The 15,285-nt window shown below is 38.7% G+C and overlaps 2 protein-coding genes across 3 annotated transcripts in view; both read right to left on the reverse strand.

Annotated features, from left to right (window-relative positions):
• On the reverse strand, positions 1-4,324 carry ctsh (cathepsin H). Its single transcript, XM_078795835.1, is given in 9 exon segments — positions 1-76; positions 175-317; positions 751-816; positions 1,209-1,230; positions 1,348-1,436; positions 1,973-2,103; positions 2,144-2,215; positions 2,315-2,420; positions 4,310-4,324. Coding segments are annotated over 9 exon segments (720 nt in total).
• A 145-nt stretch (positions 4,325-4,469) lies between these two features.
• LOC131139537 (ras-specific guanine nucleotide-releasing factor 1-like) overlaps positions 4,470-15,285 on the reverse strand; it is a 32,001-nt gene continuing 21,185 nt past the window's right edge. For both annotated transcript variants that reach the window (XM_058089234.2, XM_078795803.1), the window contains 13 exons: positions 14,176-14,549; positions 12,975-13,091; positions 11,331-11,501; positions 11,134-11,240; positions 10,941-11,053; positions 9,051-9,111; positions 8,871-8,977; positions 8,722-8,806; positions 8,446-8,643; positions 8,293-8,372; positions 8,112-8,229; positions 7,789-7,857; positions 4,470-6,979 (listed from right to left, as the gene is read on the reverse strand). In XM_058089234.2, the coding sequence (XP_057945217.2) occupies positions 6,887-6,979; positions 7,789-7,857; positions 8,112-8,229; positions 8,293-8,372; positions 8,446-8,643; positions 8,722-8,806; positions 8,871-8,977; positions 9,051-9,111; positions 10,941-11,053; positions 11,134-11,240; positions 11,331-11,501; positions 12,975-13,091; positions 14,176-14,549 (1,693 nt within the window). In that variant the 3' untranslated portion in view covers positions 4,470-6,886. The remainder of the gene's footprint in view (positions 6,980-7,788; positions 7,858-8,111; positions 8,230-8,292; positions 8,373-8,445; positions 8,644-8,721; positions 8,807-8,870; positions 8,978-9,050; positions 9,112-10,940; positions 11,054-11,133; positions 11,241-11,330; positions 11,502-12,974; positions 13,092-14,175; positions 14,550-15,285) is intronic.

A 15,285-nucleotide genomic window follows, 5' to 3' on the forward strand; every position in this document is an offset into this window, starting at 1 on the left:
TCAAACCACCAGAACCGGGTAGGAAGCGCAGGCAAACAGTCCGCACATGTTTTTTCCTCGCTCAATCATAAAATATCTAAGCAAATAAAAAAGACGAGGCAACCATTTGTGACCCCTGAGTACAGAATGAAGTTATAGAGCTTAAATAAACTCCATCACTGAGTATATATTTACCCATCCATTCCCTAGGCGGTGCCCCATGAGTTCTTCACAATCCAATATAGCGTTGCGTTGTTGTCGTCAGCACCCTAACCCACGGCCAGGACGGCATGATTGACCGTGTTGGCTGTGTTCATACACAGAGTACTTAAAATATACTTAAAATATAAATACTTTTACATTAAGAATGTAATTTAGGGTCATTGTGGATGACATTTTTACTTGCATATGACTTCATGCACGGAAATTACTCTATTAATGAATACAACTAAACTAAGCCATTTTTACAGTTCTACAACATTAGCTTTGGCTATAATACTGTAACATTTTATGTTAATATGACCAGATTTTATGCTTGAAACAAAAGAAGATAGATGTGGGAAGTGGCCGCCTACCCTCCCTCCAGCAGCACTATAATATCAGCAGCACCATAACAAATGAGGCATGAGAACATTACTTAAATCGAGTAAAAGGCTGCTTTGGGGGAGGCTCATGTGATAAGACACTGTGACATTATTTATCGTCATTATACCTCAATTGTATTAACACTGAATTGTATTAACACAGCTTATTGTCTCATCTGGTGTAAACGCCATCCTTGTAGTGCATGAAGTCGGCCGTCACCTCAAAGCCAAAGGTCATAGGGTTGAGCCACATCTACCATGGAGGTGACTATAGGGGTGTTATTTCATGTCTAGAGGGCTCTAGTAATGTTAAAACAGGTTTTCTATGTTCTAACTACGAAAAGCTCCATTAGTAAATAAGGAATCCTACTTCATGGAAAATCGGTAGAACTATTTAATCGTGTTAATCAAGGGTTTACTATACAGTCACATGTTAAAACATAAATAAATACTCGTAGTCTCGTGCACAGTCAATCAGCTGCTGCTCAGACTGAAACAAGAACAGTGCACAACAACATGTTTTTAGTATCTGTGAAATAACTGGCCGACCGCAATAAAAAAGGATATTTTATTTCTTAACTGCTTGATGACTCTGCTTCACTGATTAAAATTAGCATCGTAATTACTCCTTTGTTGTGTGCAAACCTCCTGACAGCCTTTTATACACCTTTATTTTTTGCATTTATAAAGCTCTAAATCCACGATATAAGACCATTTGTCTTTTGGAGACTTTTTTAGGGTGCATTTGAAGTCTCAATGGGGTACGTATTTTGTTTTCGCTTACCAAAAAAATATGAGCTTTCCCGTGGCAATGGCGTACGCTGATTCTAAACAACCTGTAGTGGAAAAGGTCCAACAGCTTCCACAGTGGCCCTCAAGAAGTTTATGTACATTCATTCATTCATTTTCTACTGCTTTTCCTCACGAGGGTTGCGGGGGTGCTGGAGCCTATCCCAGCTGTCTTCTGGCGAGAGGCGGGGTACACCCTGGACTGGTCGCCAGCCAATCACAGGGCACATATAGACAAACAACCATTCACACTCACATTCATACCTATGGACAATTTGGAGTCGCCAATTAACCTAGCATGTTTTTGGAATGTGGGAGGAAACCGGAGTACCCGGAGAAAACCCACGCATGCACGGGGAGAACATGCAAACTCCACACAGAGATGGCCGAGGGTGGAATTGAACCCTGGTCTCCTAGCTGTGAGGTCTACGCGCTAACCACTCGACCGCCGTGCCACATAAACTGCAGTTTATGTACAGTTTATGTTTAATGCAGAGCACTGATACAGATATTTTCTACAGCTGAATAGGTGCAGATTCTGGAAGAACTAGAAAGCTTTGTGTACTGGTGACTGCTCTATAGGAGTCCACAACTCAATACAAAGCTCCATCTTGTAGTACCTGGTTCTTTACAGGAGTCACATAGTCGCCTTTGGCCCTCCGGTCCACAACTTTGGGGTACGGGCCCCTCCAGCTGTCATGGTTCCACTCCGTGGCTGAGCAGTTCTGCAATAGGTTCCATAAATAATGTTCTGGTAACACTGAGTCCACATCAAATCATTGGTATCATACCCGAGGCTCATGGCGGAAGGAAGAATTACCTGAATTCTTCAAATGTCATGTCTGAAAACGGATTCAGGCCCACTAAAAAAAAAAAAAAGAACAGCAGTGTGAGAATGTGTGGCCTTCATAACTTTATCCAGTGACTCATTTCAGCAAGCTGCTGGTTTTTCTTGAGTGTACTTGTGAAGGAGTGACTCCCAGCATTATGACCTTCCACTATCATCTTATTCTCTATGAAGATGCGGAGGCGATGGAAGTACTCCTCGTCGTCATAGAGTTTGTTGTGCTGCAAGAATATATAGGAAAGCGCTACATAGAACACTTAAAGACATATCATCTTATGAATAGAACTGTGCATAGGTCTTAAGTCACCACTGTTGTGTTTATGACAGAATAGAACTGTAAATAACGGGGCATAATAAATGTAGCACTGCATAAAACACATTTTGGTGAGAATCTGGGTACAGGTGAATCTAAAAAAATGACTCATTAATGTTTGAGTCAGTGTTGGATGTAGTGTAGTTGATAACTCATCTGACGGAAGAAAGAAGCAATATGTTAATAATCATAATAATATTGAACAGTTTCACAGCATCTCAACACAAATGCGCTTTATTTTACTAATTTGCCACAATATATTACAGAAAGTACGATCATGTGATTTCTGGTAGCGAATCAGCAAGAAAGGTAATGATAATAAGGAAAAGTAATGTTAGAATTCATTGAAAATTATTATTTTTATTTGCATATAATAATTTAATAGCTAATGTTCAAATGTCATTCATAGGTAAAAATGACATTTTATAGTTATTTAATTATTTTACATAATAAATATAAATAAATAAATAAATAAATAAATAAATAAATAAATAAATAAATAAATAAATAAATAAATAAATAAATAATAAAAAATAATAAAAAATAATAAAATAATTTCATTCAATTCATATATTTTTAATTTTAACTTTAATTTTTTATTTTAATTGAATTTGATATATTTTCATTACTTTTGTAGTTAAGTATCCTTTAAAAAATGTATTTAATTCAATTAAATTTAATTTCATCAAATTCATAATTGAGCTACACATTTGTTTTACATTTAAAATGTTACATTTAGATGGAATTATTTGTACAGAATTTATATTACTGATGAAAACATGTCTGTCATTATACATAGTTAAATTATGAATTTTATTCCATCATTTAATTCATATGATAAATTAATATTATGATTGATAAGTAATTTATCATCTTTACACATTCAAAAAGATAATGCAAAAAAATGATCCGATGGTCACACTACTGATCAACACCAATTAACTAGAATAACTCTAATATAATATTTGTATGATGTGAAAAATATGATTAATTTTAATTTTCCCGATGAATCCATGAATGAAAATGCATTCACAGTTGTTTATTGTTTGTGCTCAGTGCAGCGATATAAGTGAAATATGTAATATTCTATGACTAAATATGACTTGATTTAAGGGATGGATGATATTCAGCATATGCTCTTGTCGAATCGCTCCTAAGTTTCTTAATAATATGCTATGAAAAGCATGTGTAAATATGTTGGAACTTCATTCATTCATTTTCTACCACTTTTCCTCACGAGGGAGAGGCGGCGTACACCCTGGACTGGTTGCCAGCCAATCACAGGGCACATATAGACAAACAACCATTCACACTCACATTCATACCTATGGACAATTTGGAGTCGCCAATTAACCTAGCATGTTTTTGGAATGTGGGAGGAAACCGGAGTACCCGGAGAAAACTCACGCATGCACGGGGAAAACATGCAAACTCCACACAGAGATGGCCGAGGGGGGAATTGAACCCTTGTCTCCTAGCGCGCAGACCTGTGAGGTCTGCGCGCTAACCGCCCATGTTGGAACTTATGTTAAAAATTAGTTTTAGAAAAGTACATCATGACTTATTGATAAAATGTGAGTTACTTGGTGAGTACTACAGTAAAAATATGAGTACCCTTTAATGGAGTAACTTGAGCTAGTTGTAAGAGATCAGGCTGCGTCAATGTGACCATCTCACAGGAAAAGCAGTAAAGTGTCCATATGTTAAACGTCGTATTTGCACCCCTACTGTATTTATTGATGTTTTACCTTCTATTAACTTTACTTCCTGTGTATTAACAAAAGTAAGAAACATTACCAGCATGAGCGCCATGCTCTCCTTCACAACCTCCAATAAGCTCCGCAAGCGTCACATGATTCCATTCCACCCCCGTAGCAACAAGCCTCTCTCCCTCCCTTATGCTGACCTTTGACCTCCCTGCAGCCTCACTGTGAGAAACACAAAACACGTCTCCCCCTGAGAAAGAAGAGATTTATTAACAAGAGGTAATCAGGAAAGAATACATTTTTTTTGTTTCCTGCAAAAAACTGCAAATACGACTCAAGCTGTGGACACACAATGGTCATAGCGCTGCATATTGCTTACTTGCTCAACATCTCATGTGCCTTTTTTTTATTTTTTTACACCAACTGTGCTAGATAAGATAGATTTGGAACAAAGTGGTACATGCCTGCCACTTAAGCTTTAGGTGCTCTTCTATACAAAGCCTGTAAAAATACATATATAGAAATATCCCAAGAATAAGCACAATAGTACTACTGTATATAGGTCCTGCTAAAACTCAATGTGTTACACACAAGTACGTATCATACGCAGAAGGAGTTCTACAGCATTTCCAGGGTTATGCTGTACAAGGAAAAAAAAACATACATCTGTTTCATTGGCAAAATTGTACAACAAAATAGTATACACACTTTTTGTATCGTAGATAACAATCTGTTTCCATGATTAAGGCAAAACTATGATACACTGGCCAAAAAGGGTCATCATCCATAAGGAGTGGAGAAGCTGGGAATTATTTACTTGCTACATACATTGCATTACGTACAAAGTTCATTCTAAAATCCAAAACTTTGAACCAAAGTGTCTCATCATGCGGCTACAGGAAACATCCCAACATCCTCCATTTGATTTTTAATGTATTATTTGGGGTAAGGCATTTGAATACTTCTTCATTTCACGATAAACTTCAGCTTTACAGATGCCATGTCTGTTTTAAAGGTGTGCCCACACTGTTTGTGTATTGTTATGTAATAATAATGTAGCGACACATGCTGGTACCAGGTAACGCCATTTTTTTTTTAACCTGAGGTGATAAAATGAGACATCTGTTTGAGGTGTGGCATCTATTTACCATATTTACACCAATAGCGGACCCGGGGGTGTTTACTTACTAACTGTATATGAGGGTAGAGTGGGTTATTTGGGCAAGGATTGCAAATTCATTCATTCATTCATTTTCTACCGCTTTTCCTCACGAGGGTCGCAGGGGTTGCTGGAGCCTATCCCAGCTGTCTTTGGGCGAGAGGCGGGGTACACCCTGGACTGGTCGCCAGCCAATCACAGGGCACATATAGACAAACAACCATTCACACTCACATTCATACCTATGGACAATTTGGAGTCGCCAATTAAATAATTTTGTTTGGGTACATGATACCATACAGCATCCATATCAAACTTGCGCAGGCCGCACTAACATTAAACTTTCATATCAAGGCGGGGGCCTCAAACTAGTGTCCTGCGGGCCACTTTTGGCCCGCGGGCCGCGTGTTTGAGACCACTGCTTTATATACTTGGTATACCATGTGTATTCTGCTACAACACAGCCAAGCATCGAATTCACTGTAAACACTATATATAGTGTTATATACACAATGCTTTGTGTCTTAATAAAGAAAATACACCCTGGACTGGTCGCCAGCCAATCATAGGGCACATATAGACAAACAACCATTCACACTCAAATTCATACCTATGGACAATTTGGAGTGGCCAATTAACCTAGCATGTTTTTGGAATGTGGGAGGAAACCGGAGTACCCGGAGAAAACCCACACATGCGCAGGGAGAACATGCAAACTCCACACAGAGATGGCCGAGGGTGGGATTGAACCCTGGTCTCCTAGCTGGATTGCAAATGACATTGCGTATATATATTACAGTTCATTCCATGCTGCGTTCCATGACGCAATACGCACTGAAAAGCATAATGAAATAAAATAAACATATAATTAAATCATTTTAAATGTCATAATGTTGTGAAATAACAATGTGGTACAATGGTGTTCTGTTCTTTGAGAATATATGGTAACTGCCTTTTACAACATTTAGTCTCTTTATAAGTAATCAGGCTGAATCGAAATCATCTCTAAATAAATGATCATGCAATTATCAAACAAAGCGTACTTTAGGACACTAAAGGCCGCTATACTTTTAAGGCAAAGCGTTCACAAGGGGACTTAAAGGCGAATGACTGCATGTTTGTTTACACAGTCCAAATCTTTGATTCGGCTTCTGAGCCAGGAAAAAGTGGAAGTCTGTGTTGAACTGTGCTCTCTTAAATGAGAGTTTATTTCATATAATACACATTCTCTTGGAGATACGTGAAACATCACAATATACTTTCTCATCTGTTTCTTCTGTGCTTGAAAATAATAATGAGTGTATTTTAATACCATAAATAACATATGTATACTCTGCAAAACATATGAATAGAACCTTTCTGGGCTTCAGTCAATGAAAGGAGAACATACTGTACTAGAATGGCACAGCCTATGTTGTCTAATACAAATAATAGTGTATGTACACTAAAATAGAACATAACGATGCTGTACACTTCATACGAACGTTGAGCGAGTGTGACGGAGCCTCTTCATGATGACGTTTTGGGTTCGATTCTCAGAGATGCTTCATACAGACTCTCCTCGTCCAGCACCGAGCTGTTGTCCAGTAAGTACTTTGCCACCTGAAAAAACGTGGAGTGGAGTTAATTGATTGCAATGACTGATCTATTGATTTATATCACTCTGCTGTGGATTAGTCGGGTCTGGAGGGCCCGGATACTGTTTTCTTAAAAAATGTGAGATAGTATTTTTATTCTATAATTTTTTTTGATGAGTTAAAAAATAGTATTTAAGAAGAAAAAATAGCTGCAAAATAATAATGAAATAAATACTACATTTTTAAAAAGTTAAGTAAGAAAATAAATTGTAATATAATATAATATATATAAATATAATATATATATAAAATAAATATACTAGTATATATATAAAAAATAATAATATATATAATAATAATTATAGTTATAATTATAATTAATTATTATATAAAATTATATAATTATAATTATTAAATATTATATAATTATATACATTGTATAATATTATGTAATTATAATTATAATTATAATTATAATTATAATAATAATAAATATAAATATAAATATAAATATAAATATAAATATAAATATAAATATAAATATAAATATAAATATAAATATAAATATAAATATAAATATAAATATAAATATAAATATAAATATAAATATAAATAGGTAAAAATATTGATATTTATATAGTATAATTACATATAATAATATATTAAAAATTTGATAAACAAATATAAAATATTAATTAATTTATTTATTTATTCATAAAAAATATATACAAATAAAAGTATACATAATTACTGAAAAAATGGAGGCTTTTTTTAATCCGTCTGTCTTCATTCAGATTTTACGCAGTTTGCCGTTTACCGCAACGAAAACAATACCTTTGGTTGAGAGTCGATCTTGTAAGCTGTTTGCTGGAATTGCCGAATTTCTCTGATGATGTGAGATATCTGTGGACAAACATGAATAGTTTCCGATATTTTAACACATTATAATGGGACTGTCTGTCAATACAACGTATTGCTCCAACTCGTGGCATTTTAACACAGCATAACGCACCTGATCTGTCGGAGAATAAGAAGATGTAGCAAGAGGGATCCATGTTAGCACAACACTACGATTAACAAGTTGTCTAGATTGTTTTTCAAAAAAGGCGACTAGCGACAAATGAAGCTTTTGGAGTCATCTTTTAGCATCTTTTTACCATTCTCATCTTGGAAAAGTTAACCAGGTTGTCCTCTGTGTAGTTGGGTGTTCCTTCCTCAATGAAGGCCAGGTCAGTCAGGTACATTCCCAGGTAAGGAACACAGGGAGGATCACAGCTGAGGACACAGGAATATAACGAGTCAAACGAAACACTCGTAAAGAAGAAACGTTAGACTTACTTCTTCAGAGCTTCTCTCAGGTTCTTGAAGCGACCCTCTGATGACACTAACTTCTGTAACTTGTCAATCACCGTCTTAGTCTACAAAAACAACAACACCCATCAGATGGTTGTTTTGCACATTGTATCCCATTGGTTGGTGGGACTCAGGTACCTGCTTGGAGACTTTGAGCCAGGTCCTCTTGAGGCGGAAGATAGAACTGCGGTTCAGCGAAGATGTGATCTCCAGCACGGCGTTGTAATTGTGGAGGCAGCGGCAGATATCGGCCGCCGCCACCCACTTCTCAATGACCGCCACGCGCATGTTGACATCATCCCACTGCAAGATCTCCGTGGCGATCCTGTTGCTGATCTGATTCAAATGAAGAACATGCGCATCTTTTCATCGAGGAATGTTCTCATCGTTGCTTTAAATATACGGCGAGCGTACATCGTTGAAATGCTTGGTTGTCTTCATGATGTATGGAGTTCTCTCGTTCTTATCATTCTTCATCCAGCCTTGGCCAAAGAACTCCCTGGGAAAAGATCAACATTTTATTATCATGCCTTGTCTTTACAATGACAACTTGATTTACTTACTCGTAAGGTATGACCTTAAAGACCAGGTGATCTAGCAGAGTGAGCTGCTCAGCTATCTCCAAGGCAGAGTGGTTCTCAAAGGGCTCATTCCTGCATTCTTCCATCGCCTTATAAACACACATTCAAATATTACAGCACAAGCTCAAACCATACAGTAATGGAATAGTTATCTCCTCTCACCATGTGAGCGATTTCCTCCAAGGTGAGCTGGTTGTCTCCAGGGTCCTCCTGTGTGAGAGTCCTGCAAGCAAAGAAAGAAGGACTATAGCTGATCCGGAATAGCACAAATGGTGATTTTGACTGGTGTACTAACCAAACTGATACAGCAGATGGCGCTTTAGTTTAAAAAAACAGTTTGTCATCTGTGATGAAATCATTCATTCATTCATTTTCTACCTTATGAGGGGCGCTGGGAGTGCTGGAGCCTATCCCAGATGTGTTCGGGCGAGAGGCGGGGTACACCCTGGACTGGTGGCCAGCCAATCACAGGGCACATATAAGACAAACAACCATTCACACTCACATTCATACCTATGGACAATTTGGAGTCGCCAATTAACCTAGCATGTTTTTGGAATGTGGGAGGAAACCGGAGTACCCGGAGAAAACCCATGCATGCACGGGGAGAACATGCAAACTCCACACAGAGATGGTGTGGAGGGTGAAATTGAACTCCGGTCTCCTAGCTGTGAGGCCTGCGCGCTAACCACTTGACCACCGTGCAGCCCTTTTCAATTATACACGAGAAAAAGAGAATTCAACCACTGTACAATAAAACTAAAATAAAGTAAAAATTTTAACCTATCCCAGCTGTCTTCAGGCAAGAGGCGGGGTACAGCCTGGACTGGTCGCCAGCCAATCACAGGGCTCATATAGACAAACAACCATTCACACTCACATTCATACCTATGGACAATTTGGAGTCACCAATTAACCTAGCATGTTTTTGGAACGTGGGAGGAAACCGGAGTACCCGGAGAAAACCCACGCATGCACAGGGTCAACATGCAAACTCCACACAGAGATGGCCGAGGGTGGAATTGAACTCCTGGAATTGTCTCCTAGCTGTGAGGACTGTGTGCTAACAACTCATTCCCCGTGCAGCCCTGTGATGAAATCAATTATCACAAAGTGATAATCGTCAAAGTCTTTATTGCCGCTTAGATCAGCACCTTTATCATTATGGTACCGACTGTCCGTATCCAATGAATGAAGTTCTTGGTTTACTTCAAACACATATTGAGGTGATGGAACCAAATGAATCTAAACGTAAGAGAATACAGTAATCCCTCGTTTAAAATTTCCCTTCATTGCGTAACGTTCTTCTATTTCAATTGGAAAGATGCAGGCCGTCTTGTGACTGTTTTTTGGCTTAAAATTGCACCAAACATGCTCTCTTCTATTGTGGAGTTACATTATCACCAAAAAAAATGTATAAAAGATGTATAAAAAACATATAGATATGTCTTTGGTAGCGAATTAGTTAATAGATGACTATCTAAGAAGTAGGATTAGAGCATACAAAATCTGTTTATGACCTTCTAAGTACGGTTTTTTTATTATTTTCATTGGCATTATTGTGAGATTATTTAGTGATTAGTATGCAGATAAATCTGGAGATTGAGGTCTCACTGAACATCACAGTAATAGTAACCTCCATATTAACGTCTTTCAATGCAAATTTTGAATGTCTTATATTTGTATTTGAGTTAATTTAGTCATTTTTATGCTTGAAAATGCTTAATTTAGGCAGAAATAAAACAAATAAAAACAAATTTAGGTTATCACGAGGTACAACTGTACAGGTTTTTTGACACTGTGTGTAGTACTTTGCAAATTTTTACACTGAATAACAAAAAACTGTTGGAAAAACATTGAATAAAAACACAATAATGCTACATTATTTCATATAAAATAATCATTATTGTAACCATTTTTATGGTGCATTGTATTTTTTCAAGTAGTTCCTTCCCATGACTTTGAAAACCCATGACCCAGAAAACGTGGTAATGTTTTTTTTTTAACAAATCTTGTGTCATACGACTCAAGTAATGACAGCAGTAAACCCACCTAATAATGTTAGCAGCAGCCTTTCTCTCCTGTGTTAGTAGCTCTGGGTCATGCATCACCTCCTCAAGGAAGCCAATCACCCTCATCTTCAGCTCTGAGTTCAACTCAAAGTCCTGCAGATCGGTAACAGTGACACTGCTGAATTTGTATTATGTTTAAAAAAAAATAACTAAAAAGGTAAAAAAATGTGTACCTGGGAGTGTTTGGAAACCCAGTGACGCAACACATTCAGCACTCGGTTTGTGGCGGCTCTTCTGATGACAAACTCTTTGTCGCCGTTCCTCTGATCAGTAGGAAAGCCTGCCGGGCATATTGGATCTCATGAGATTATGCATCGATCTCAACAGCATTTGGGACATTTTCATTGTAGTTAATCACAAATAAACTGACCTGTGCTGGCCAGGGACATACGGCGGTATTTCTCCTTGGTTGGCGTGCCCTCGTTTGCACCGGCTGTGGCGATGGCAAAGGCCGAGGCCGCCGAGAGGGCACTGCGGCTATTGTCCATCTCCCGGCAAGATGACACCACCATGCTGTTGTTGAACGAGAAGAGCGAGAACTCTGCCAAAGCGAAAACAGACGAATTTAGCATTAAACTCATCTTCTTTTCTGTAACTGATTGTGTGAAAAGGGATAGTAAAGAGTCTCAACTTGCTGTTAAATTTCATAAAATTATTTTTTTACACCCTATTACCTATTACTGTTATTCCCACACTTTCCACATGTAAATAGAAAATAGTAGAAATTAACATAATAAAAATTGTGGTCCATTATTTACAATGGCTGAGCACTTTGCTGTTTCCAACTATTAACATTGGTTCTGATACTGCTGTTTAGTGTAATTTTAATACATTATCATATGGTCAAAGAACGCTATGCTTTCTTTTCCACTTTCTCATGTACTCCAAATCATTATTAAAGTGCACAATGCAATGCACAATGCACAACGATGAGCGAATTCAAGAAACAATACAAGCAGTTGATGTTTGCTAAATACAAGGATGAAGAGGCTTGAACCAGTCATGATGTGCTATACATATACATATACATATACATATACATATACATATACATATACATATACATATACATATACATATACATATAGACACTTACTATGGTACCCATTATGTCATTGTATGGTCATATCAACTTGTACTTCGGTACGAGGTACATTATTAAAAAAAAAAAAACTTGAACTGTATTATGGAAAGCAGGAAGTGAACAAATGTAACAGTTACTGATTGTAAAAGTACCAGATAGAGGGGTAGGATTTAATAAGCTTTGCTTCTTCCTACTCCTTTTGGACATGTGGAACTGTGAACTGATTATGGGATGCATTCAATTGTAATCTGATTCATGTTCAAATGAAATAAAACCATTACCATTACCATTACCAAAGTTGTTATTGTATATAATAGGGTTTTTTAATGTCATTTCCAAATGATAGTGTTGGCCATTGGAGGGCAGCCTTGAGCCAAAACAGACGCCCATATAGCATCGGTGAGTCCTGCAGCTTGTGTCAGTGATGGTGTTTGCCTCTTTGCCTCCCCCTCACACTTCCTCCCTGCCTTCCACCATTGAACCGGGGGCGGTATAGAAGAACACGCACATGGTTGCTAAGGTACAAGGTTTCCTTCCACCTACACTCGCACGGCACTGGCTTCCCTTGTATCCAACACCGTGGGAGGAGAACACACTGGGGATTAATTGTGCCTGACTACCGACAGGGTGGATGCTCCCTTCTCTGCGTGGTAGCAGCAGGTCCGAAAGGCCGTGGGTGTGTGGTTTTTCTTTCCCATGCCCTTATTTGGTTTTTGTCAGATGTGACGTTTGCTGCATACATGGATGTACTGTAGCAGCATTGAGTTGACCATCTCAGCTACAACACACAAGTCAAACTTGGGCTTCAAATCTGTGGAGACTTCATCTCGTTGAGCATTCATAGCATCGAGAGTTAGAGCACAGAACAAATGAATTTGTTGACACCAGCAATGCTAACCACTTGAATAAACTGAACCTATAAACACCTACCGCTGTTTTTTGACTTGACGTTCTTGGGTGTCGATGGCGACTTGGGAGGAGACATCTCCACTTCCGCCTCGTCACTATGACTTGGATCTTCATCGCATTCCTCTCTAACTGACAGATCTGGAAAAATAAAGGAGGATACAGATGGAAACAACCGTTATCTTCGGTTAACAACTTCAATGTTGGCCAAATTTTGAGTTTAGGTGAATTTTCATTGATTGAATTGTTATATTTTAGCTGAAAAGGATGAAAGAAAGTATAGGAATTGCCGTTAAATTATGCTTTTTCCACTTTTCTGGCCTATAAATGTAGTTAGAATGTTGTATTCTCATGTTAAACGATGCCAAAGTTTCACATAATGAGGTTTATGCATTTGGAAGTGAGCCCTGAAATAAGTTTGGGATGGCTCAAAACGCTCGGATTCAAAAGGCGTGGTAAAACTGCTCCTTTGTGATGTCACAGAGGGGTGGACATCCTTATATGGTTCAAAATAAATAGAAGTAAATAATTGTAAAATTACAAAAATAATTACTTAAAATTTGTATTTAAATAATTATTTAATTAATTACTAAATCAGAGGCGGCACGGTGGTCGAGTGGTTAGGGTTCAATTCCACCCTCGGCCATCTCTGTGTGGAGTTTGCATGTTCTCCCCGTGCATGCGTGGGTTTTCTCCGGGTACTCCGGTTTCCTCCCACATTCCAAAAACATGCTAGGTTAATTGGCAACTCCAAATTGTCCATAGGTATGACTGTGAGTGTGAATGGTTGTTTGTCTCCAGCACCCCCCCGCGACCCTCGTGAGGAAAAAGCGGTAGAAAATGAACAAATGAATGAATTAAAAAAAAAATAAATTCCCATAATAATAAATACATTCATAATAAATACAATTATATAACATTCACTATAACTATTCTATAACTGGCCATGCTTTGGATGATTTCCACCAAACTTTTATAATTGATACGCAGCAGTGACTCAAATTGCATAAATAATATTTGTATACATATTTTATTTTATTGTGTCTGACTTCCTGTTGACAGTCAAACATACAAGTGGATGTGGACATACTATGCTATTGTTTTCATTGGGCTATGGGGCAGTTATGCCAGGGCTCTATAAACTCTGCCTAGCAACAGGTGACCAAGCAAACATGTGATATCACCCATTAAGGTGATTAGTAGTACACGTGAGCGTAATTCTGACCTTGCTTATTTCCGACAGACTCATCAGCCTTGCTCTCTGCTTTGCCTTCCCCATCATCCGACATCTTGCTGGCCATGGTGCTGGACACATACAGCTTGTTGATGTCCAGGGTGGTCTTACTGAAGGGGGACATGGCGGTGTGCATGCTTGCATAGCCATTGGGGGAACAGCTGAGCGCGGCCAGGTCCAGAGCCTTGCCCCCTGTGATGATGGGAATGTTGAGCGAGAGCTTGCGGCGGCGATTGGGCGACGACGTCTTGGTGATGGAGAGCGGGGGAGGGGAGGAGAACTTGCGACTGGCACGTGGAGACGTGGGCGGCTCGCCGTAGAGGAGTTTATTGTTCTGGCTGCTAGCGAAGAACAGCTCCAAGGAACTGCAACAAAGGGGGACATCACTTTAATATCCTCATTTTAAACATAACATGAATGTGGTTCACCCTCGGCCATCTCTGTGTGGAGTTTGCATGTTCTCCCCGTGGGTTTTCTCCGGGTACTCCGGTTTCCTCCCACATTCCAAAAACATGCTAGGTTAATTGCCGACTCCAAATTGTCCATAGGTATGAATGTGAGTGTGAATGGTTGTTTGTCTATATATGCCCTGTGATTGGCTGGCGACCAGTACAGGTGTTGTCCCCCCCTCTCGCCCGAAGTCAGCTGGGATAGGCTGCAACATACCCCCTGACCCCAGTGAGGATAAGCGGCATAGAAAATGGATGGAAATATGCTAGGTTAATTGGGGACTCCAAATTGTCCATAGGTATGAATGTGAGTGTGAATGGTTGTTTGTCTATATGTGCCCTGTGATTGGCTGGCGACCAGTCCAGGGTGTATTTTCTTTATTAAGACACAAAGCATTGTGTATATAACACTATATATAGTGTTTACAGTGAATTCGATGCTTGGCTGTGTTGTAGCAGAATACACATGGTATACCGAGTACATAAAGCAGGGGTCTCAAACATGCGGCCCGCGTGCCAAATGTGGCCCGCAGGACACTAGTTTGAGGCCCCCGCCTTGATATGAAAGTTTTATTGTCCGTAGGTATGAATGTGAGTGTGAATGGTTGTTTGTCTATATGTGCCCTGTGATTGGCTGGCGACCAGTCCAGGG

The sequence above is a fragment of the Doryrhamphus excisus genome, linkage group LG13 (genome assembly GCF_037039965.1).
Source record: "Doryrhamphus excisus strain RoL-2023G ecotype Guam linkage group LG13, RoL_Dexc_Guam_v1.1, whole genome shotgun sequence".
NCBI lineage: Eukaryota > Metazoa > Chordata > Actinopteri > Syngnathiformes > Syngnathidae > Doryrhamphus > Doryrhamphus excisus.